General features: G+C 30.3%; 1 protein-coding gene across 4 annotated transcripts in view; it reads right to left on the bottom strand.

The window, feature by feature from the left end:
- Positions 1-27,534, bottom strand: part of Fstl5 (follistatin like 5) — a 781,198-nt gene that overhangs the window by 376,757 nt on the left and 376,907 nt on the right. For all 4 annotated transcript variants that reach the window (XM_058583868.1, XM_058583869.1, XM_058583870.1 and 1 more), the window contains exon 5: positions 542-738. In XM_058583868.1, coding sequence (XP_058439851.1) covers positions 542-738 — 197 coding nt within the window. The remainder of the gene's footprint in view (positions 1-541; positions 739-27,534) is intronic.

The following is a 27,534-nucleotide window of genomic DNA, read 5'->3' as shown; positions in this document are numbered from 1 at the left end:
CCATGGCCTTAGTACATGCAAGTCAAGCACTCTCCTACTGAGCTATACCCCCAGTCCAAATTGGTTTTAATATCAAAACTAGATTGGATGTTATAACTGATCCTTGATTAGTAAAACACACTGGGTTGTCTTAGTATTCGATACTACCTTATAGCATCTATATATGCTGTGCAACACATATGTTTACTTGTTGTTTAACTAATACGTAAATCAGCTTTTATTGATTGATAGAAATTAAACATTACATAGGTTCCAGAATATATCAGTAGTGATCTTATGAAATCTATTAGAAAAATTGTAATTGTTTTCAATATTTAAGGTATAACAATTCATCAAAAGTAGCTACCTTTTTTAACTATAAAATATCACATCAATGTTAATTAAAAATAATATTTATGAGAAAGTAATATTGCTTTTAAATTTATATTCCCACACTTTGATAAATTGATTAAATATATATTTATTATAAATTCCATCAACTGTAAATATATTGTGTATGTTGCATTCAAGTAAGGTTTTTTTGTTTAATCATGAGTCATACCTGAGTTAGTTCATTAATATCTACAAGTCCGTTACTGTCTGCATCAAAATATTTAAACATTTGATCCACCAACAGCTTCTTCCGAGATATGTCATCGCCATTAGGATTTTCATTTTCTTGGGTAATATATTTTTGATTTTGTAAATCTAAAAGCATGCTTTTCATTGTGCTGTATTCGGTGCTCTTGCAGTTATCTCCTGTAACAAAAGAACTAAGTTACTTAAAAAGCAATATTATTGAAAAGAAATCATTTACTTTGTTAATATTTAGAAACTGATTAATACAGATAATGTATGAAGTACCTAATATTTGCTTTTCAGTTTTGCATAATTTACAACATGGACAAATAAAAAGGAAGGGGCTGTTTCCAAGGTAGGACAGAGAACTTTGATTTCTGTTAGACCTAATAATAACATGTTTACTGAGGTTTCTCATTAATTCTTTGAAGGACATAGAAAAAACATGATAGCTTCAACTGGCTCCACATCTTAAATCCATTTTCTCAGTTTTAATCCTCATCATACATCTGTATATCGATCATTTTACAGATGCAGAAATTAAGGTTAGGCTATACTTGATATTGCGCTTAAACTCATTTATATATGACTTCAGATTATTATTATACTATCATATAATTTTTCTTCCAAAATTTTATGTATTGCTTTTCATTTCTGTCCTTTTAGAGTATATGGTGCATAACATTATATATATTTGCATGTCATGTGAAGTTTTATGACCTTGAAAATCTTATTTCTCAACTGAAATATAAGCTATTGAAGTAACAGCACATTACAGATTTTCAGTACCTCAGTGTAAAACCATCACAATACTGGAAGCATCATGATTAATGAAAATAATTGTTTGGCTTAAAGTCTCTCAAAAGATAAATCAAAACAATGGAAAAACACAAATAAAACTGCTACAAATGTTCTAGCATCATCAGATAATTATTTTACAAAGGATTTTACTTATAATGGCCTCTAACAATGGTCTTTATAAATAGTGTATGGAAATCATAGTGCTGTTAGCAAGTATGATATAAATTATATTATATAAAATATGGCACATAATATAATTTGCAAATGAAACAGGTATTATATTAGCTCAGAATTTTGAGCAACATATTCTTAGGAAAAAAAAAAACTAGCTTTATAATTGTGGTTGATTTTGACAATTAGGGTTTGACAGCATCTACAATTTTAAAGGAAGATTTCTAAAGATGCTTAAATATATGTCAGAGAAGCCTGGGGTTGAAAAACAGTATTCAAAGTTTCATTCTCTTTCAAGACAAGATGGAAAACAATCTATTCTAGAGAAATGAGAGACTATCTTCTTTTTCAGACAGTGAAATGACTACTGTTGTTCAGCAATTTTAGTGTTTAGCAATCCTGTCAAGAAGTTCCTTTTTACAACAAAGTGTAAACTTGGTGCTAAAGATTAAATCAATTTTACATTATTTTGTTCTCACTGCAGAATAATAATAAGAATATGTTTTCATAATAGCAAAGAACTCGCTGACAAAAGAGAGAAGTAATCAAATCCGGAGTCATAGCTAGCAATTTTGGTGTCTGGGGAAGGATCACAAATAGAGTCTTAAAATAAATGTATTTGTGCTTATAAATGTGCACACAAATGCATCAGGAAGGAGAGGGATATATGGTGAAAGAAAGGGGGAAGGAATAGTAGACCATTCCAAAAGTCCTGTCTTGGATTTCTGTATGTAACTCTGGATCTATATCTCCTTGATTACTCTTGCATTTCAGAGGGCAGAGGATGGTGGGATGAGGGGACTGGCTTGGGGCTACAGGAATTGGGGACACCAGAATATCTGTGGGAAGCAGATGTGAAACAGGATTTAAGCATTGAAGACATTTTAACTAATATTTAAGGTTGAAAGAGGGAATAGAATTTGGGTTGTCATATTATAATTTTGATGTAATCAAATGAATGGGATCATCATATTTACACTAATGTTTCTATTCTCCAAATTGTTGTGAATTCCTTTTAAATTCCAGGCATTGGGGTGGTACCTGGAAATCCAAAGGATATAATAATACAAACTAGTGTTTACAACATTTATAGTCCATGGAAATATACAATAAACATTTATGAAATTCTGAAAACCTTTGTAAAATACATAAATTTAATATAAATTGCCACAAATTCCTTTTAATACTAAATAGGTGTATCTGTTATTAATAATAGGTCACATGTAATGAGGACTTTATATGCACCAGAACTTATATATATATATATATATATATATATATATATATATATATATAAATTAAGTTTATATATAATAAGTGCGCATACCTTTTATAGATGAAGAACAAAGACACAGTAATATATTCAAGGTTACAGAGTTGGAATGGGTCAGAATGATTAATTTTTAACATCACAAGGATTTATTCACAGGATTATGTATAAGCAGATGAAATGAAATGAACAGATGAAATGAAGAGGATCAAAGCATCTTTTACTCCAGGGCATCGGTCTAGGGGTATGAATCTCGGGCAGAATGATTTTTAAGCACAAATCATCTTCTATACCCTCTAACTTTATTTACTCTGATCCCAAGAACTGAGTTTGACATGGCCATTCAATAGTGAAATATCAATTTTTACATGGATTCAATGAATTTATTGAAGGATTATTTATAAAGTGATAGAATGAATATAATAATAAACTCCAGCAATATACCTGTTTATACTACAGGTAGATAAAGTAGAATCCACAAAGAGTAAAAAAAAAGAGTACATGAGAGGTACTAAGTAAATTATGAGGAAGTACTGAGGGGGAGTGAATTCAAGAAAACCTTTCAAGAAAGAGATTATAACTAATGTCTACTGTTTCAGAGTGAAAATAGGGGAAAAAGTAAAGTATGTCCTTTGTATTCTTCATATTGGAGACTTTAATTGGAGTCTTTAATAGGTGACTTTAACGATTTTAAGTGAATAAATTAAGCATATTTCACATTACAATGGGTTAAAGACTAAACACAAAGTGAGGAATTAAAATATTAAGCATAACACTTTAAATAATTTAATAAGTGTTTAATCACATAAACACTTTAACAATGATTGATGGGAAAACAAAAGAACTAGTGCAGTTGAAGAATAGATATTTCAACATTAAGGCTCCTATCCCGAATAACTCCAATCAGTTAGGTAAGCAAATTTTGTTTATTTGGTTGAGTTGGCAGCATGCTTTTTCCAAAACCTAATCAACTACCCTTGTTGGATTGGCAGGGTTGGGGAAAAATGTTTTCCTGGATTCATTTCCTTACTAGAGACCAGTAAGAAATTCTCTCTGCTATTCCTGTCCTTGACGTGGAGAATATTCTGGTAAACAAGACAAAGTTCCTATTTTTTTTTTTTGATCTGTACATCTTCTTACTTCCTGTGGATGCAGTGACACTGGGAATGTGCTGATTCGTGACTGAGAGTCATTCAAAGGGCAGTTAGAATTCATTTGGCTTTGCGGAGCCTGGAAGGATGTAGAATCACTGACACACAAATGGCTGCACCTGTGTTGCTGGCAGTGCCTCTCCAAGTCTCTACAGAACTGTGGATAATTACATTTTACATATCTGATAGTGCAACCATCAGTTCTGTGTACATGATAAGTGCTAAAAATTATAGATTATATCAATTATGCTTAGTATAATAGGTTTTTGCAAAGGCTGTGATTTGTTCTTATCTCTTTGAAATTAAATTTTATCCTTCCCTGCCATCCTCCAGTAAAAAGTACCAATTCCTTTTAAAACAAAATATTTAATCAAAAGCATTAATATAATTTTTCTCTTTTAAACATTTATTGTCATACTTTGATTGCAATATAAGCTGAAATCTAAGAAAACTAAAAAAACAAAAGTGAAATGCTTTTAATTTGGGTGTCAATTTTATTCATACATCAATATTGGAGCATTCTGCTGTCATATATAACAAATTAGAATAAATTTTTAAAAAGTATATTGGAGCTATTTTTCTTCAAACTAATTAACAATTGCTAACAGAACACATTAAAAAATATTTTAGATAAATATTTGATGTTTGTAGCAAATTTATATTTGTGGTATATGTAGAATATATCAAAATTTTAGTTGATTGATTTAATACTCATATATGAATAAGATTCAATATGGAAAATTATAATGTTTGTTTAAATATAATTAATAAATTATGCACATAAAGGAAATAAAATTATCTTGACTGAAAATAATCGGAACAGAATTAAAAACAGAACTTTACCAGCCACTCATATTTTTACTGTGTCCATAATTTTGCCTCATCCAGAAGGTCATATAGTTAGAATCAGGCAGTATGTAGCTATTATAGATTGACTTTTTTTTTTTACTTAACAGTATGCATTTAAGTCTCCATTATGGTTTCAGAGCTTGATAATTGATTTATTTTTAGTGCTAAATAATATTCCATTCTATGGATGTATTACAGTTAATCCATTCACATATTGAAGGGCACCTTGGTTGTTTCCAAGGTTTGGTGAATATGAATAAAGCTTCTATAAATATCTGTTTGCAGGTTTTTGTGTATGGACATAAGTTTTTAACTCACTTGGTAAATTCTAAGAAGCATGATTGCTGGAACAAAGGTAACACAATGTTTATTTGTGTAAAAAACTGCCAAACTGTCTTCCAAATGGGCTATGTCACTTCACATTTCCACCACCAATGAATGACAGTTCCTATTGTTCAACATCCTTGCAAGGATAATATAGTCAATGTTTTATTTTTTTTATCATTTTTGTAGATGTGTAGTAGTCTGCGTTGTTTTAGAGTTAAATTTAAATTTCATAAATAATCATATATTTTACAAAAGACTTTGGTTTCTTTATTCTTCTCTCATTTTCTATTTAGAAAATAATTGATTGTTTTGGAAAACTAAATTTAATACCACATTAAGCATTGTGAAATTGTTAAAGAAAAGCGACTAAAAATGCAATTAATTACACTGGCATGTTTACTGATAAATTTTGAAATTTAATCTTCTTGGAAGTAAGAGGGCAGTGTTATGAGTTGAAAATCCATTCTGCAAACATTTTGGTACTTAGGATATAAATTGAAAATTACAAACCCCTCTGCCACTGACAACTGTCTTCAAATCTATCCAAGCAATAACAAAAAAAAAAAAAAAAAAAAAAAGGTCTGATTTTGTATTTTGGTAGATGTAATTAAGTAGTAGAATTTCAGTACAGGTGTTCTGTTATCCAGGTCATTTTGCTCTCTTAACCCTAAGAGAACATTAATTAAAGTGTTTTTTAGTGTTCTTATTACATTCATCAAGTGCGACATGCTCTGGAGCAAGTGGGCTGCTCAGCTGTCACTTCCTTTCCTCCTCCCCACCCACCATCCTCACAAACACAAAAACATGAATTAAAGTTGCAAGGATTTCTGACAGAAAACAGCAAAATAGAGCACAACACAAAGTTTTTTTTTGAGAGAGAAAGAATTTTTTAATATTTATTTTATTTTTTTAGTTTTCAGTGGACACAACATCTTTATTTTATTTTTATGTGGTGCTGAGGATCAAACCCAGCACCCCACGCATGCCAGGCGAGCGAGCTACTGCTTGAGCCACATCCCCAGCCCAACACAAAGTTTAAATTAATAATCTGGAATGCTTGAGAAACTAAATGAAAAATATACACATATTTTATTCCAACCAACTACAGCATTTTAATATTAACTAAAATAACTGGTGAGATGTATTGCTTTAATGATCTGCAAATTTAATAGTTTTAAAAATCATTATCCTTACAGTAAAAACCATACAAACAGATACGCCTTCAATAGAATATATGAAAGTCAGAGCAGTTAAATAGGTCATAAATTAAGTTTTCTTCTAATTAATCATTTTTCCTTGTAATAACCTCCTATGTATAAATACCTTGTACAGAAAATGCAAGGACTTCCATATATATAAAATCCTACAATTGCTTTTAGAAGTATGAATTCATTCAGTCTTGTATATTATACCATATAGATCTTATTGTTTTCATTATAGCATCCTGTGCTTTATAGAGTTTGTTCATTTGTATTTATATTTCCTTGGATTTTTGTTTCTGCTGGAAGTAAAGATATATAAAAGAACTTTATTTTTTAGGAATTTTTCAAAAATCATTTAAAAAATTAACCAGACTACAAATAAGTAAATCTATCACTGTATTAAATATGGCCAAACTAAAACTCATGTGATTCTACTAAGAACAGTTCCCTTAGTACTTCCAAATAGTACATAATCTTTTCATTTATTGTGTCACATCATATAATGTACCTTTCAAATAAAATATTGGTTTATATCTATGCTACACAAGATATGCTCTGCACACCTATGGAAAAAAAATCAGCTTTTAACCTACTTTTAAGGCAATATTTATACTGTGATTCTGTGTGCTAACACCATCCTAAGTATTTTATATATGGTGACTCATTTGTTTTCTATAAAGAACCTAAGAAGTAAATGTAATTACCACACATATCTCAGAAATTAACTCAGAAGTTTCTCACAAGGTATCTCTAACTTATAAGAGAAATCTATTTGTCTCATGAGAAGACACTATCATAATTTTTCTTTCTTCTAGATTATTCCACAAGCATCTGTAGAATGTTTCCCAGAACTTAAAGTGTCCTGAAAACTTGCTGCATTCGTGAAACCTGGTATGTGTTCTGAACAATAAATAATATTTTCTCTCTTCTTTATTTGGACAGAAAGCTCTTTTGGTTGACATGATTTTTAATGTCTCCAATAGTTTTTGAGACAACTGCATAACAGCAAAAATAATGGCTCACCAATATTGTCTAAATAGAATGATTTTTGTATGTAACTAACAACATAATTTTAAAATTGTAAACCAAGTGGTGACTCAGTTACAAAGCAGACTTGGTAAACCACCATTATAAAGAAAAATTGTAATGCAGATACATGAAACTATGTCTATGCCATTAGACATAGACATGTGGTCTGGAACAAACCCCAACATGTGCTTTTACATGAATGTACTACTCTTAGTTAAGTGTGAAGTTTAATGCTAATTTTACATACAGTGGAGGACTGAGATTAAGGTAAATTTTCTTACTGACATTCTTCCATGATCTCTAGGTTATTTGGCTAGTTTGGGGTTAAAAGTCCCCAGTTACATGCATAATTATGTCTTTTTCTGATTACTGAATACCTTAGTCAAGAGTTCATATATTTCTTATCACAAGAAATATGCAAAAGTGGCACTGTAAAAATAGAAAAAAAATATTCTGTGTATTCTACCTCTATATTCTGTGCATAGCCATCCTATTTGCCAAACAAACAAAAGAGATGATAGAGTTAAAAAACATGCACTGACCCCTGTCATGATTATCCTACAGGATTTATCATCAAGAGAACTTCTTTTCAAAATAAATGTAATTTAGTCTAGATAACTTTAAGATTCAAATACCATCATATCATAAGAAATGTAATAACAACAATCTTTATAGCATTATTGTATTTTAACTAGATGCTTTAAAAGAGGTTCATTCTTGAAGTGGATTAATATATGTAAGAATTTATAGCTTGTTGGACTTGGGAAGATTTTGTGTGTAGGTAGGCAAAGTTGTCTTATCAGATCTTTTTATCTCAATACAATGATAACATGTAAACAAGTTATCTGAATAGATGTAGTCTGCCAAAAAACATGTCATTATGGTAATTATAAGTACATGTAACCTGTGCTTATTTCTTTTAAGTACTACTGACCTTACTGATACAATGTCCTATAATGCTATCAGATTTCATATTTTAATTAGTCAAGGCTTGTGTGATAGCATTAATACTTCCTCACTGTCCTTCAGCCAACCAAATAAATACTGGTGATTCTACCCCATTGGCCCACCTCAGAAAAAGGATTACCTAGTTAAAGGAGTCTTGGCTCTATTAGTTAAATAATTTAAATGTTCTAGGGAAAAATTTGTTCAGCTACACATGTATCTGCCAGTTTCTACTCTAAAATAATTCCTTGGAATATTTTCAAATAGTTTGATCTCTAGTTTTCTCTGAATTTCAAATATCGTTCATACATAAAATACTGCATATTAAGAATGTTTAGCTTGTTTAGTTGCATATAAACCATATGCCAGTATTTTTTTAACCTATAATGTACTTTTTTTGAGATTGTAAATGCTAACTTCAATTCCTCAGAATTATACATTGCCATAGAAATAGACACTACTTGACATTTTCTTTTACTCACATAGGGTAAATAAGAAATATCTATTTAATATATACTCTCTTATGAGTGTGCATCATATTTTAACAATACCTCATCATGACTTTGACCAAAGATATTTAGGAAGTAGAAAATGCAGAAGTTATCAACATGTGGGAGGTGAATAGTAAAAGATAGATTCATTCTTGAATGTTTTTACTTCAAGTGACTAAGTGATGTGAAACCATTAATACAATAGTAGATAAATATGAAGAAATTGATAAATTATATCTTAAATTAGATAAATTTTCTGTCATTGTGGGATATCTTGGTAGAGTCCTTGCTAAGGGAACAAGAAACAGACCTAAAAAAGTTTGAATCTGTATAGTTCAGAAGAAAGAAAGGGCTTTATTAAATGGGACATGTGAGCCATTGGTGAGTGCATGATTATAAATGAGACTAATGAAGCATTTGTAGGGTGTGAAGTGAAGTTCATTATGCTCATACTGTGAACACAGACATTTATAAGGGATAATATTTCAGGCACTTTCTAAAAATGTGGTTGCTAAAATAGTGATTAGTTTGGTGGAATAAGAAATGATTTTAGTTTAATTACACAAATTTATGTGCTAAAGTCAAATTTCTTGATCCAGGGAAAATAATATCTAACTGCTAAAAAGTAGTTGCAAGAATATGAGTAAGAATATGTTGCTTTTCTTTGAAATGCAAATATTTTCTATGAAATCCAACTGACATTTTGATTGTCACCATGTATGGGATGTGTGTGTGTGTGTGCATGCACATGTTTGCATAGATCAAAACTGGTAGTTATATTAATCAAGATAATAACAGTGCATGTAGAGATCCACTTCTTTGATATAGTATTGACTTATGTTCAAAAGAAGACATTAGGGGTTACATTTTCAAAATAGATTCAAGATAACTTATATGGGGAAACATTTCTGTGTCATTAATGTGACTTTTTTCTTGTAAATTTTGCTGTAATCTAAAACTGTATGGATTATGAATATATTTACTTAAGAAAAAATCATTAAAATGTGTGAAATTTCTAAAGTTAATAGACACAAAATTCCTCATTTTCATATTACAAAAATAAAGAGCAGAAGAGACTTAACGTTAGTAGTCTTTTTCATGTATGTTTTCAGATGAAAAGTCAGTCATTTTCATGAGTGAGTTTCAGAATTATTTACTAAGTACATTTTAAAACAATATTGAATTTCAAGTAACTATGGTAAATGAAAAACCAATATTTTTCCTTTATAAATAAACTAAAAGTCTTATTTTTTCACTTCTTGTTTTAGTTGTTGTTCATAGACAATGGGAACAAAATCACTCTTACTTTGAAAGTGATACAAATTAATTTTCATGTGCCTAATTTTATGTATGTGCATATATATACTAATGCAAAAATATGATACTTATGTAAGATTTTATTTTTTAAAATTATGTGTATTCCTTATTTGTCTTCATAATTAAAATAAATAATAGTATATTATGTATGTGTACTAATTGCCATTTTATGTGGCACAAATGTGTTCAGGCCATATAGTTATCTCTAATATAGTTTGGTAAATAAGTCTGAAATAAGGAAAGAGATTACTAAGTGTTGCTAATGAAAATTTATTCATCATTTATAGCATGACTTAGTTTCTAGCCTTCTATCTGATTCTAGCCTTTCACTGCCTTTGAGGTATTTTACTGCCCTATAAATTTTAGATAACTGATAGCAATGAACAATAATTCTTGTCTGTAGTTGTGCAAATAAATTCGGACTGGAAGAGATTCAATTAACTTCTCCGTTTTATGGAAAAAATAGTTAGGTTTATCCTTATTTGTAAGTTTATTTCCATAATCATTAGCTCCATGTATATTTGTGACTACTGTTTTTGAACTAATTATAACATCTGCCCATTTCCCTCATAAATAGTTAATAAAATTTTAATGTGATCACTTTATATATCAATGGTAGTCATGACTTAACCTTTAAAAATTATCCTTTATCTCTCCAATTATATCATTCTTTCTTCTTAGCAAAGGGCAGAATCCTAATATAAATTCAACCTGTTTATGATTGTTTCAAGCATAAGTGATACCTATCATTTATGATATATAAGCACATGTTCATAAGCAAATTCATATGGATCAATTTTAATACATCTTCAGTCAGATTAACAAAAATGTAACAAGAAAAGGTATTCCAAAGAAAACAAATAGAATATATTTTAGTTTTAATTTTTCTGTTCTTTAATATTATACAAAATAAGCTTTAAAAGATAGAACTCACTAACTTAATTAAAACTCTTCTGTATCAACAAATGTATTATTCACATACAGAGTAGTCTACATAGGTAGTTATTTTAGTATTTTTAGTTATTGCAACATGCTTTCAAGGGGAAAATACTATCACTTCTGGATTATGGTGGAAGAATTAAAAAGTAGGAATTCTTACAAGGCCATACAATAAACAAAAATATCAGTATGAGTTTTTAATTATTTCCTGCACATAAAAATTTTTGGTTGAACTCAAAAGACTTCACATTAGTATGCACTTTTAGTGGGGTAACTTAGACTTTACTGCACCTGCTTGTGAATTAAAAGGTACTCATCTGAAGTAATACAACAAAGCTTTTCAAGTAAGTTTGTGGAAAGAAGAAAGCATCCCTACCTTCTAGTGAATACAGTCCTACCCTAGCCTGCCTGACTGAACACATGAGGTACAGGCAGGATTTGGGCTCCACTTACTGCCTTGGCTGGGTGTCTTTGTGTAGTGTACAATGTGAGGGTAACCCTAAACTCATTGTTTTTATACTAAGCCAAAGGAATTCTATTTTTAATTTTAACAAGAACCTTTTGCATACGGATGCATATATTTTTATGCTATCATGTATATTTTGCTTTTCCATAATGTTTCATATCTAATGTAAATAAATCACCTAATAGTATTTAAAATAGTGATTAAAAAGTATTGTGTACATGCTGCTATAAAATAGCTATTAAAGAAAAAATATCTAATAGACAAGCAAACCAGAAATACTGGTTTAAATGAAATAGTGCCCTATTTAGTTAATATCTTACTCACATAAGAAGGTAGCATTTTTGTATTTTACATTTTTCTCATTCGTAGCATTTATTTTGTACTAACATTATGGAAATAGAAGTTCCTGATCCCACTGATGGCTTCCTTCTATTATCTGATCATTGCACCCCCCCAAAAAAAGAACCAGACAGGATTTGGCTGGTACCCAATATTTGATTCAGGACCGGGTCCTCTGTACAAGTCATCTCTTTGAAAGTTTGCCAACTCAGAAAGTAAATTGCAAGATATGTAAGACATGATCTGCATTTCTACCTTATTTTAAGGACCCTTCAAATAATCTTCAAATGATCTTTTCCAGACCTAGCTCCAATGAAGTAAAGAATAATTTAGCACCTGATTTGTAAAAACATAAAGAGGGTCTGAAACATTCAAGGAAATAGGGGGATAAGAAAACTTTATCATAGAATAAAACAAAACAAACAAACAAAAGAGAATGGGGGAATAAGGAGAGTGGTAAAAAGCAAAGAAATAATTTTCACATTGAGAAATAGACTTGTTCATAAATACTATTTTTTTATTAGGTGTGTTACAAAAAATAGAAAGAATTAGTAAATTCAAGTTATCTTGAATTGTTGATTTTCAAAAATTAATCTATAGCAGATTTTGGCAAACTTTTTTGTAAAGGTCTAGAGAGTAAATATTTTAGGATATCTGGCTTAATCAATCTGTTCCCTTTTCTCCATTCTGCTGCTATAGGACACAAATAGCCATAGGCAATACATGAATAAATGAACATGGTAGTATACCCATAAAATTTTACTTAAAAAAGCAGGCTGTGGGCCATATTTTGCTGACCCATAATCTTTAGAGCATTGATAAAGTATAGATACATATCAGTGTAAAACTCACTTACATTATTCCTGGGATATTAATGTACATCAATTTTTTTCTAGTTTGCTGAAATTTAAGTACAGAATTTTGAGAATGTGAGAAAAAATATAGAAAAGGATATATCCAACACTGAATTCAAAAGTACCAGTGTTCTGGTATTATCTTATCTTTAGACATCATTTAATATCAGTTATAATATATACATGGATATATATATATATATATATATATATATATATATATATAATATTGAAATGTTAAATGAAGGTGTGAGAAGTTTACAAATTTTTGTAAATACAGGAGACACTTGTTTCAGAACAAAGGAGGGATGAAGCAACACAGATACCAAAGAAAGTGAGTGATTTTTCTCTTACGTCATAAAAAGTGAACTGGATGTAAATGATTTTTAAAATTGAGCTAGCCTCTTAGTCAAATGAAGTCTTCTGAGGTGAATGCATTTTAGAAATGCAATCAGGATAAAATGGGTATTAAATCACTTGGTGTACATAATAAAGCTCTATCAGATACTTAGTGAGAATGCACAAGAAACTTAGATGAACAGGTTAATGCATACCTCAATGAGTATTACTAGCACAGCTTGAAGTTGCTTTCAAGACATGCCTGGTGAGAAAATAGGACTGTCAAAAACAGGCTCTTAAGGAGTGTGTCATGTGTTAGTCCCCTGTGGAGCTTTAAAACAAGGGGTACTTCCCTGTGATTGATCATGATTTAATTGATTTGTGGTAGGGCCTTGGCATCAGTATGTTTTCGAAGCACTGCTGGTGATTTATAGATGTAGGTGACCCAGAGTTTCAGTGTTTAAATAAGTTGATTAAGACCATATCCTTCTAAGAGAAAGAGCTTAGACTGGACATTAGTTCAGGTGCTAAATCTAGGCCCTGATCTCTAAATTATTTCTTAACTCACATGGTATATAATGTATCAGAAAACTCATTGGGCAGACAGGGATTCCTATGATTTATATGTATTGTAGTAATTGAAAATCTAAATTGAATTAGAGGAGCTGAAGAAAAATGTAGTTTTATCAATGGATTGAATCCCAAGTAACGTCCACTTTTAATGCCCTGCATAGGTACAAAGGCAGTGAGTGGTTTGTTAGAAATATAGGGGCGCTGCAAGGAATCAGGCACATGTTCAAAAATTATTTGGCAAGGCAAATTTTACTTCTGCAGAAGGGTATGCTACCAAACAACGTCTGGCAAGCAAGCTTGCACAGAATGAGTGTAACCAGCATTTTATTCCCTAAAGCACAAGGTCTCTTCCTCAGTTCCTCATTGGCTGAGTACTATGTGGTGTGCTGTCTACCCGAACATTGCTTCAATTTTACCTTTTCTATTCAATTATTTAAAGAAATATTCCTGTAGTTGTTCCCACCTCTCTTTGTTCTCCTTTAGCAGAAAAGCTTTGGGGGGGGGGGTGCATGCATTCTGACATGTATGCAGCTTTTACTTCTTTGCCTAAATTACTATTTCTTTCTTTTTCTTTTTTTTTTTTTTAGTTGTAGTTGGACACAATACCTTTATTTTATTTATTTATTTTTATATGCTGCTGAGGAATAAACCCAGGGCCTTGCACATGCTAGGAAAGCGTTCTATCACTGAGGCACAACCGCAGCCCCTAAGTTACTATTTCTTAACACAAAGATTTCTACTGGTAGCCTAATCCTATCCCCAAGCTGCTTATCTAGAGGCTGTTCAGGTACATGGGCTTTGTATCTGCCATATCCATAGGCTAAGGTGTTATTATATAACTTTCCTTTTTGCTCAATTTCCCCTTTGGCTATCGTTCCTACAACCCAATTTTACTTTTAATGATAAAACACTATATTCTGAAAAATCGATTACTGGACTTTTTATTTCTCACAGTTTCGACACATTTCAGCTCAGAAACAGAGGCCTTAATAGATTACAGATTTTTTTTTTCTCTTTTAACTTCTAATAGGGCTTTGCCTGAATCACTTTCTCTCCCTCCCTCCATCCCTCCCTCCCTCTCGATCTTTCTCTCCCTCCCTCCCTTTCTCTTTCTCTCATTGTCTGGCTTTCTATATCACTGTATCTTTTTCATTTCACTTTGTTTTTGAATGTGTCCTTGTTGTCCCTTATGTTGGACAATGATAAGTTAATGGCAAAAATCATTTATGATTTATTTTTATATTATACACAGGTTCTTTAACTGGGTTTTGCACATGATAAGGTTTAATAAATAGTCATAAATGAAATACAGGATAAAGTCTACTTTATTATTCTCCCAACATACCCATCATCAATTTTTAATTATCATGATAAATATGTTGATCAGCTTACTGAAGAAACTGAATCTAAACATCTGATATCTATTCAAATGCACATGCCTATAAATATTTTTATGTATACAATATATTTGATTTTTAAATGCTTATTTCAGTGCCTGGCACCTATGTGCTTACTAGATATTTATTTAACATACTAATAAATATTTTTATAAGAGAAAAAAAAATAGAAATGACTGAAAATTTCAGTAAGTGAGCATTTCAATTACCAGGGTTGCCAGATTCACAAAAAGAAAATGCAATTATTATAGTTAAACAACGAACAATTGTGTACTTCAAATATTTCCAAATACTGCATTGTATTTTACCTGACAAACTTAGTTATCATGTTTTCCAAAATGTTATTTAAGATTTTGCTACGTTTTCTATATGTGAAACCACTAAGGAATTTGGAGTCCAGAAAGGAATAGAAAGAGAGGCATAAGCAAGCTGAGCAATTCCTTCTGAGGAAAATTCTCCTGAGGATAAAGTAGATGAGATACAAGGAGATTTCCTTATATCCACTAGATCAGTATCCTTTTTTAAAATATTGCATATATTTAGTGTGCAGAAAATGGTGTTTTGATGTATATGGACAGATTGATAAGTAGTTGCTATAGTCAAGCAAATTAACACACCCATCATCTAACATATTAACCCTTTGTGGCAATAGCACCTAAAATCTATTCTTTTAGTTAAATTCCCCAACAGAATACAATCTTATCAACCTTAGTTTTCATATTACCCTTTAGAGCTTAAGACTTTCTCAACCTATTTAACTGCCACTTTGTATGCTTTGACCTGTATCTTACCATTCTTCTCTTTTCCCTCTGTCTGCTCTGCCCGCTTCACCTCCATCCCTGGTAACTACTGATTCATTCTCTTTCTGTGTTTCTTGTTTGATTTTAGATCACCCTTATAAGTGACATCTTGCAGGTTGTTTTCTTTCTGAGTGTGGCTTATTTCACTCAGCATAATGTCCTCTAGGTTCATCCATGTGGTGTTAAATCTCACTTTTAAGAATGTTGAATAGTAATCCCTTGTCCATCTCTATGACAGTTTACCCATTCATCCACTGACAGAAGTTTTGGTTGTTTCCATGTTTTGGCTATGGTGAATAATGCAGCTATACTCATGGGACTACAGAAATTTTTATGAGGCAGTGATTTTATCTCTTTTGGGTGTAAAGCCAGAAGGACTTCTGGGTCAAATGGTAATTTTATTTTTCATTTCTTTAGGAAACTCCATACTATTTCCAACAATGGCATCACCAATCTATATTCCTATCAATAATACACAAGGTTCCCTTTTGTCTTTTTACTCACACTTACCTCTTACCTTTTTAATTATAATAATCCTAAAAGATATAAGGTGATGATTTATCCTGGCTTTGATTTGCATTTTCCTAATGATTAGTGATGCTAATCAACTTTTAATATACCTTTGAACATTTTTGTGTCTTCTTTGAAGAAATGTCCATTTGTACTTTGTCAATTTTCAATCAAGTCAGTTGTTTTTCTGCTATTCAATAGTGTGAGTTCTTTACATATTCTGAGTATTAACATTTGTAAGACATTATTTGTGAGTATTTTTTTCTCATTCCATAGATTGCCTTCTCATTTTGTTGATTTTTGAGTACCATGCAGAACAATTTCAGTCCGATATATTCTCATTTATGTTTGCTTGTGTAGCCTGGGCTTTTTGTGTGATAGTAATATATTAGTAAGTGTTGACAATGTTTAAGAGTTTTTCCTCTATGTTTTGTTCTACAAGTTTTTGAATTCAGGTTTTACTTTTAGATCTTTGATTGTTTTTAGTTGAGTTTTGTGTACAGCGAAAGATACATGTACACTTTCAGTCTTTTGTGAGTGAAAATTCAAATTTCCCAGCAACATTTATTGAAGAGAAAGTTTTTCCCACTGTATACTATTGGTGATATTGTCAAAGATTAGTTGACTCTAACATTTGCATTTATTTCTGAGTGCTATCTTCTGTTTCATTAGTGTCTGTTTCTTTTTTATTCAATACCAAACTGATTTGATTAAGATTAGCTTTATAATGTAATTTGAAATCTGAAAGTATAATAACTCCAACTACATATTTTATTCTTAGGATTACTTTGACTATTCAGGGTCTTTTTTAATTCCATGGGAATTTTAGAATTCTTCATATTGTAACTTCTTTTGGAAAACCCACATATGTGCAGAAAAAAAGATACAAAATCAGTTTTTTTAACCAGGAATCAATTTAGTCTCACCTCATTTCTTGAGGACATAGTTTAAAATATATACTCCTTTGTTTTATTTTAGCACAAAAGTAAACAATGTTTTATTTAAATTTGCTTATTCAATTTTCCTTTTATTTGTATTTTTTACAAAACCATACTTTATAATGATTGTAAATGGAAGACTGAATAAAATTATAATATTTACTACCATTACAAGACATAGGCAATAGTTTTTTTTTAGGTAAACCCCAAAATTGCAACCAACAACAATAAATCCCTCAAATGGGATTGTTTCAAACAAAAAAGTTTTGCGTAATAAAGGAAACAATTAACAATGTAGAAGAGATAATCTATGAAATGGGAGGATATATTTATAATTGCAAACTATCCATTCTGACACAGCATTAATTTCCAGAATATATAGGAAATTAATAAAACTCAGTTGCATGAATAATTAAGTCAATTATAAAAAGGTCAAATGATCTACACAGACAATAACAATAACACATACAAATGGACAAGTATATTCAAAACTCTTAAAATCACTGATCATCAGAAAAATGTAAATAAAAGTCACAATGAGATGTCATCTCACCCTATTTAGAAAAGTTATTATCTGAAGAACAAAATATAACAAATGCTGGTAAGAATGCAGAAAAAAGTATACTCTTATTTACTGTTGGTGGGAATGCAAATTAATAACAGTTATTATAGTTATAATATAATTATAATCATTTTGTAAGATAGATGGAGAATCCTTAAAAAACTAAAATTAGAACTACCTTATAATCCAGCAATTCTACCACTGGGAATATATTTAGAGGAAATACCATCATCATATCAAAGAGATATCTGAATTCCCATATTCACTGCAGCCCTAGTCAAAATAACCAAAATATGGAATCAATAAAGTCTTCTCTATGAATAGCTAGAACACAATTTGTGGCACAATGGAATATTATTTAGCTATGAAAAGGAAGAAATTCTGTAATTTGTAACAACATGGATAGAACTGAGACATCATATTAAGTTAATATCAGTCAAGAACATAAAGATAAATAACAATTGTTTTCAAACATTTGTGCAACCTAAAAATTTTAATATCATATAATAGGTAGAATGGTGGTTACTAGAGATTACAAAGGGCAGATGATAGGGGATCTAGAGAGAGACTAGAGAGTGAATTCCCAAATATTACCAAACAAGAGGAATTAGTTTTGAGATTCTATAGTACTGTATGGTAAATATAGTTTACAACAATTTATCAAATATCTCAAAATAACTAGAAAAGAAGATTCCATAATTTCCTAACACTTAGAAATCATAAATGTGGGAAATATAAATACTTATTATCCTTATTTGATCATTACATATTGGATAAATATACTAAATTCTAGTACTCTACCCATATGTGTGTACAGATATCATTTCAATTTAAATTACAACTATTTTAATATAAAATTCAGAAAATTTATCACTTATTGGTATTTATTTCATATTGGGAACTTCATAGAAATAGCAACATATTAATATCATATTAAACTAATTCTAAAAATACCACTATAAAAATATTGAGACCTTTCAAGTTCTTCTAACATTTTTAATGCTTTTAGAATTAGAATTATTTTATGAGGTTATCCATTGTAACTAATCTGATGATTCTGGAAGGCGAATATCCTTCCATTTTAATGTTAACTTAATTCAAACTTTGATAAGGTTTAACTTAATCAAAATTCTTTTTCCTAGAGACAATAAATAATTTATAAGAATATTACATTTATATTGTTTATATCTCTGAGATGATAGAAGAGAGAAGAAATAAAACAAAATATTTTTACTTATAAAATACAAGAATTTCAGATATTGGTAGATGCAATTAATAGGACATCTTTTCCATGATTTTATGTAAGAAGCTTAAGATTTCCAAAATGAGCTATCTAGTAAGTATATTGAGATTTCCATTTCAGGTTCCAACATATGTTTGGGGAGACTGAGTTAGAGTTTATTCCTCAGGGATAGTGGTTGTTCCATATGGGAGTCTGCAGAGTTCTCCCTGTGTATTTCAACAGACAGCTCTACCATCTGAGTCTGCCTTCCTAAGAAAACATAAGATATTCTCAGCAAGAGCTACTTCTGAAATTTAGGAAACAGAAAAGGTAAAATCCTTTGCATTTAATTATAAATCAGTAAAATATAGAATAGAACTCTATGTGTTTCCACTAAGATGATAAAGTATATATTTTCTAAATCACTTCTCAGTTGAAAGTTCCTTTAATTTATACTCCCTTGAAATCACAAGTCATAATTCCTAAACAGAAATATGGAATTATTTTATTGCAGAATAAAGTTAATCTCAAGACTCTCTATGAAGTCTTCTCGGTATTTGACTATGGTTTGAGTTTTGAATGTTAAGTAAGGCATGAACAATTTGGGGAATATTTTCTGGGCTAAAAAGACAGAATAAAGATATTGCTATGCTATAAATTATGTTATCTTAAACTTACACAAGTTGATTTTTCAAAATCTGACTTATGTCTTTAAATTAAGACAACCACTTATACTCATAATGATCAATATTATTGGAATAATTTCTATAGCCTTATTTTGTGGTACCTGTTGTCTTCTGTACATGTTTTCTTCCTATATAGAGTTTGTTTATTTGTTAGAGTTTATCATTTTTTAACTAATTATTTTGAAAAGTATGTACTCTTTTTTGCTTATTATAGTGTTCACCTGGGCATTTTATCTGATCTATTGTAGAAATTTCTTTAATTTTTCCTATGTCTTTGAGAAATTTATTTGAAATTCCATTTAAAGATAGCCCCCAAATTTTATGAGATTGTTATTTTATTCTCATTTTATGGGAGTCCAAAGAACATAAGGAAATGAGTCCTAAGCATCAGTTGGCTGTTTTCTAGCCTACCTTCTAAGTGTGTTCCATATTTTTTCTCTATCCTAATTGCTAATAGGATAAGTTAACTCACGACTCCTTTAATACTTACCCAATTCTAGAATTAATCTGCAAAATGGCTAAAGTTTAACTCTCTTTATTTTCAGTACCACTAATTCAATTATTCCCAGAATATTGTGAAAGTAATCCATCTATAAATTAATATTTTCAAATATCTGATATCTTCGGACTTTCAATCTGAACAAATCATAAGTCCAAACTTGAATGTGTGATGCAATATTTCCTTTCACCTATCCACATACTCTTCATTTCTAATGCACATGATATATTTTGGTATTTTGACATTTTTTAAAGTTGTCTTTGCTCATTGGCTACTGTATTATTTTAATAAAGATTTTATACTATGTACTCAGCTGGGTCATGGTATGAAAAGCTTATTGAGGCTGCATAGTAAGCATTATGTTTCACTCCAATTGGTCAAATACCCATATATATATTAAAAATATTGCAAATTGAGTATTGCTGTGTACTGGGAACCACTTAGTGACATTCAGTATAGCACCATAATTTTCTTAAAATAGTTTGTTTATGTTAATTTATTTTAATTACTTAAAACACTACTCTTTATCACACTTGCACTTTTAGCTATTCTTGCATGAAAATGACAATATCTCTTTAAATTTAGGAATTAAATATATGCAGCAAACATTTGTTCTGTTCTGATAATTACATTTCAATTATAAAGTATATAGAACACAATTAGAAAACCATAAACTATAAAACCAAAAGGTGGATTCTGTATGCTGTGTTATAAGTACTTCATTTATTAAAAGATTCAAATAGATTTTTAATGAATGGAAAGCACTGAAGAAGATGACATTTTCTCATAAACAGCAAAGTCTATTTGATGCTTCATTAATATGTTGGTTTTGAAGGTTTTTTATTGGAAATATTTCAATTATAAAGCTGTCAGCTATATTTCAGTAAATTTTAAAAATACAAAAACAGTGAAAATATGTTTAGCTGAGATTTGAATTCCCTTCTGACCCTTAATTATTATGTCCATCATACCTTATCAGTTAATAAACCCTCAAAGCAAAATATTTCACATTATCTAAAGGTTAATATTCATCATCAAAGTAAAATCTAAAACTCATATATCACTCACTGCATTTGAGTTATACTTATAAATGTCTTACATATATATAAGTCTATATAATACTAAAACTACCTATGTGTTTCTTAAAATGAAGGGATTATAACATGAAGAGGGTAAGTAATTTAATTAGGGTAATAAATTTAAGAAAGTGTAGAGCTGGAGTTTGAATTCAAGTTATTTGGCTACACATCTATGCTACTTTATACCTGCCAGTACAAAGTGAACAATATTGGTCAATGTAACTAAAAATCTACTACAGTCTCCAGTTCTACAGAATATAAAAATATATTCATAAACAGACAAAAGTTTGAAATTCGTAGAAATGAGGCAAGCCTAAATTTTAGCATTGCATATCAAATTCAAAAGTGTGTGTGCATGTATGTATGTGTGTTTTCCCATTTGATCTTAGCCAAAAGACCAAGAAGTAAATGCATTTTGTTTTTAATAATCTGATGTAATAAATGGAAGAAAGAACTAAAATATTCAAATTACTAAAGTAGGTGACATGGAATGTAAAGTTGAAAGTGTGGCAGAATATACCCAAATCTTGGTGAGAAATTTAACATCATTATAATAAAATTTTAATGGAAGCTCAAGAGGTAATCCATAGATTAGGTCTAACATTGGGATTATTAATTACTAAATGACTGTTTTCAAGGTGCCCACATTTAGAAGGTAACCATAATATGTTCTAACTTTAAAGTGCTAATTTAAAAATCATTAATTTTAAATCATTTTACCTTTTCCTGCTTTTTTGGTTCTCAGTTATATAGTAATGTAAGAGAGAATTTGTACATTTTTTAAAGGATTAAATTATTTGTGAAGATGTTACCATAGGGTGTAGGATATAATCAATCTGTCCTCTCCTCAGATGAAAATATTAAATTATTGTTTTCATGCAAACAGTAGAAATCATTATGTGATAAGGGAGTTCTGAGACCAAATAAAAAAATCAATGCTCTATTTACTAGTGCTTTGAATTATTAGTGATACATCAATCCTCTTTAAAGATATCCTTTATGATGGTTGGATGCATTTGCAAAGGGAAAATACAGGGGAAAACGTCAAGTATTTTTGTCAACAATTTTGTTAGTAGAAGCACAGATACTTTAAAAAAAATGACTTTGCTTTCTATTCCTGTTCTCCAGTGGACATCTTGTTCACAGTCTATGTTTTAGTATAATGCATGACTTGTCTTATTCCAACAAAGACATGATGAAGAAAGTATATAAATGGATAACACCAGCCAATTCTGATTGATTGTTCACTGTGTTACGTGTTCTAAAGCTGAGTATTAGTATCTTTAATCTTTGCTCCTATTGTATGAGTGGACTATAATCTCTTTTTAATAAATGATCATGATGGGAAAAAAAATGTTGTGTCACTTTCTAAAAGAGATGGTTAAGTGAACGCTAGAGCTGAGTTATAAAATCAGGCAGTTAAATTCCAAAGTCTGTGTATTTAACCACTGGGCCATGTGATTCAACCCACTTGAAATAGGATGTTTACAAAGTAATATTGATTTATAGCCATAATAGCATTTAAAATATTGACATAATATTCAGACATCTGTTCAAATTTAGATTACCATATCATACAGATGTACAGAAGGCCAAAGATGGCCTAAGATTAGATTTGACTAACTGATTATTCAAACAGTGATGTCCTGCCTTAATTATACACTTTATTTTAATCACCAAGATAAAATCTTTTTCTCATCTTCATCCTGACTCTTTTGTTATAAGTTTAATTTCCAGACGTCATCCCTGGGTATCTGAAAAGATTTAATTTCTTACAGTTAAGCAAATGGTTAGAAGAAACAAGCGTTATAAATCTTGCCTCTAATGAGTAATTTCATGTGATAAGGTAAATAACTAACACACAAAACCAGTCTAAATCAGAGAGAAAGCAGTTCTTAAAGAGGAACAGGACTGTCATTTCCTTCTTCAAAATACAAAAACTAGAAAATCTGCCACTGTTAGCAGTTTTCTCTACATGACCTGGCCACATTTTAACTGTCAATATTTAAATCAAAGGCTCTCTAGGAGCCTTCCACAAACAAAATTTAAACTAAGAATTTTTAAAATAAGAAAATATTCCTGTAGCTGACAGATACACAGAGCAAATACACAGAGCATCCTTTGTTTCTCAGTTAAGGTCCTGATTTCTTTATCTCTTAATTAATGTTAACTTTCAATGTACATTCTGTTGGAATGTAACTTTTATAAATTAGCCCTTCTAAGTGACTGAAACATAATTGGAATTTTAGGAAGTTAATTCCTTTTAAGGTACTGATGCTTTAATTCAAAAAGAGTCATGAAAAATTGTTAGTTTAAAAACTGTTAACAATAAATAGTAAGCATTGGCTATACTAGGTTTTTATTCAGGTAGTAGAAATAGCTTGAAATATACATGGATATTTTATTTAATACTTATGAGTCCACTTAATCCCTGATAATATAACAGAGTCTGTGAATATTGAAAATATATTTTGGTCATACTTTTAAGTAGTTGACAAGCTTATCATAGTCTGCATGAATACAATAATTTCAGTTTCTTTTGATAGGAGTTTGGAAATATTGAGACCCATAGGAAATCATGATGAATGATAGTGGATATGTTTCATAAGCAGCTACAGAAAATGGTATTAGGTGATTAAAAGTGCTACATTTCTCAAGTCATGAAGATGAAAAATAAATAAGGCAGCAATATGTAGTCCCAGGCTTAAAATAAAAATTGTTGTAAATATCAGAATGTTTCTACTGTTTTTGTTGGTCTTCATATGCTTTTTCTTAAAGGAAAGATAATTCTGGAAGGACAAGAAAAAATAAAAAAAAACTCCATATTTTCTTTATAAACAATTTCATTCCTCTGGAGCCTGACAAAGCCTTCTCAGTGTTATGCTTTCCTGGGGCCTGGAATGTTCTCTAAAGGAAAATCTCCTCAAAAAAATATGAAAAAAATTATCTCAAGAGATTCCTTTATTTTATCATGTCCTATTGGGAAACAAAATCTTCTCTCTTATCTAGCACAGTGCTCAGTTTTAAACATACTGTAATCAGAATTTTCAATATGACTGATACATACTTGTGAAACTGTAGCGGAATATACCAATTTATTACTGTGTCATATATAAATATTTATAAGTATCTTACCTAGCTAATACAGTATGTATAATTTAAAAAAAAATAAAAGCTTTTTGAGAAAAAAATCTTTCTACATAGCAGGTATTCCATCAAGTTTCCTGATGAGCTGTGATTGAAATGTGTGAAAGACAGATTAAAAAGAGGTTCCTGTTGTGTCTCTCTTACTAATACACTTCCTTTTCCTCCACAAATAAAATATAGGAAGTGGCATTCTTCGAATATGTCTTTCCCCTTGTTTGAACAGTACTCAGGGGGAAAAAATCCTACTTTATGATAATACTTAAGCCACAGCAGTAGGTAAAATTATGCCGTCATGGACAAGTCTCATACCTGTATACTTCTAAAAAAATTTTTGATGATGTGGTATTCTATACAGGAATACAAGATGATTTTAGTTTAGAAGAATATTTAGTTTAGTATTTTTTATTAGGAAGTTATAGTTTCCTTGGACTCCTTCTTCATGTATACTTGAAGATACAGCCTGTGATTTCATTTGCCATTGGTTATGAACTCAATGAAGGTTAACTGTTCCCCATGAGTTCATTCTGAGATTCAGTAACAGTCATTCGAGTCCAAGTATATCTCTAATCATCAGTACAAAGTAGTGCATGCATCTAGACAGTATTTGTGTGACTCTAACACAATAAGTACACTTTCAATTTTCCAATCAAGAAGACAGTGGCAAATAGCGATATCAGGAGTATGCTCTGGTAAATGACATGAAACTCTCACTTTGCTCTATTCTGGTATCCATTCATCTTGTTAGGGAAAAACAAAATATTATCATGAGCAGCCTACTAAGGCTGTGTGTTCTATGTTTTAAATCCCATGGTATTAAATTTCTTTATTATTAGGTCAATACCCAAGATGCTTTTCTGTACTCTAAGATTTAATGTTTGATAGATGGCAGGTAACTGTGTCTCAAAGATTGTCTTTAGTTCATGCATTGATGCTCTTAAATAATATAAATACTGCTAAATACTACTTCTTAAAGAATATAAATACAGAGTAATTCATATGTGCATGAGCAGATTGAACACAATTATTCTGTACCATCAATAATGGTGTTCATCATGTTATAAAATAGAGTATTCCTCCAGAAATTTTGTATTTTAAGAAACCTGAGTATAATATATATTTTGGTACTAGGGATTGAACCCAGGGGTGCTTAACCACTGACCCACATCCCCCAGCCCTTTTATATATTTTATTTAGAGACAGGGTCTTTCTGAGTTGCTAAGTGCCTCACTAATCTGCTGAGGCTATCATTGAACTCACAATTCTCCTGACTCATCCTCCCAAGTTGCTGGGAGTACAGACATGCACCACCACATCTGGCCAGAGTAGAATCTGTTTTGTGGCATTAGGTTGAAAATATTTTTTGGAATTCAATAATTTACACTCTTTGAATGGTTCTTTTATTATTATTATGGTTTGAGGTTTAAAACACATATATTCAGTTCTGAGTTTTATTGGTATACTAGTATCTAATATATTTATAATTCTTTGTCTGCAAATTTAAAAGTGAATTAATTTGTTTCTTTGTTCAAAGGAATACAACCTATCTTTTGCATGAAGTTGAAAAGTATTTAATTATTCTATTTTTATGCATAGTAGTACTCAGTGTTTATCACCAGCTTCGTGATTTATTAATTGGCTAAAATAAATCTTCCAGCATAAGTATCAAATTGATGCTAGGAATCAATATAAAATGTTCCATATAAATAAAACATTAGCATTTCATCAGTTACAACTTCTTGTCGGTAAATAATACACAATCTACGTGGTCTTTAAAATCTATGAGTCTTCGAAACACTGAACATCAAATATTCTGTTACTGACTCATCATAATATTCAAATTTTAAAATATTTAAAAATATTATATCAAGTTAAGTTTGTATGAGCAGGAATTTTTCTGTTTGCAAAGATACTAACAAAAACTTTATGTAAAACTTGTTGTAATAAGAAGCTGGCTGTCAGCTCACCCTAGAGGCTTCTCTGTGGATCTTGTGTATCTATCCCTGTATCTCAGAAAATGCAATGGAACAACAAAACCATCTCATCCTTCAAATCCCATCTGACTACAGCAGGACTAAATTTTCTTTTTCTATGAGCCTCTGTGATTACATTAATCCCATACCGATAAGACAATGTGATCTCTCTGTCTTAAGATCCCTAACTATAATTATATCTGCAATATTTGTTTTGCCATGTAATATAACTTATTAAAATATTTCAGGGCTTGAGATGTGGACATCATTGGGAGAAGGGTACAGTTTTTGCACACCACAGATTTTTAAAAGTTATTTTACATATCCTATTATTTTTACTATTGAGTTATTTCAATTTCATTTTATTTGCAAACTCTAATTAGCCATTGATGTTCCTTGAAAAAATTATTTGCAAAATTTGTTTTGAGCAGTTCCCCATATAATCAAATATGTTCTGAACCAGCATTATTTTCCTTCAAAGCAAAAACCAGCTATATTACCCTATTCATAAGATAAATCTTAAGAATATAAATAGATTTTTAATCATATTTTAAATGTAAATTAATAGATATTTAATAAGTTTTATTTTACTTATGTAGATGGCTGGAAGGTTTTGAGGAGATGTGCCTAAAATAAATTTCAGAAAACAAATTTGATTTCTTTAAAGAAAGAAATGTTAATTGTTCATTCAAATAAGTACAATATGAGACCAAAAAGAAAGTATATGTGATTATGAAGGACTTATAAAGCACTTAAAATATTTTGGATATTATCTAAATTATAATTGTAGTAGCTGATATTGGGGGCCAACAGATTTCCACAACTAGAAATACTCATTATTTCTCAACTTCTACAATTTCTGAATCCTGATTTTTCAGTGGGCTACTTCATTAATAAGTATCTTCAGCAAGAAACAGTTACCTCACCCAACAGTATAATCCTTACAGCAATGTTTTAACACTTTATGCATATTAGATAACTTAATTTTAAAAATACCTATGAGATAGGTGTGATTACTTAACAATATTTTATACAAGAGAAAAATTAGCTAAAGAGAAGTTTAGAGAAATCACCAAGTTACACAGTATGTAACAGCAAAACTT

This window comes from Marmota monax, unplaced genomic scaffold (assembly GCF_021218885.2).
Source record: "Marmota monax isolate L192 unplaced genomic scaffold, Marmota_monax_Labrador192_F-V1.1 WCK01_AAM20220418_F8-fsc00002, whole genome shotgun sequence".
In the NCBI taxonomy this organism is placed as follows: Eukaryota; Metazoa; Chordata; class Mammalia; order Rodentia; family Sciuridae; genus Marmota; species Marmota monax.
The sequence above is the reverse complement of the archived record's forward strand: the minus strand, read 5'-3'. Positions and strand labels throughout refer to the sequence as shown.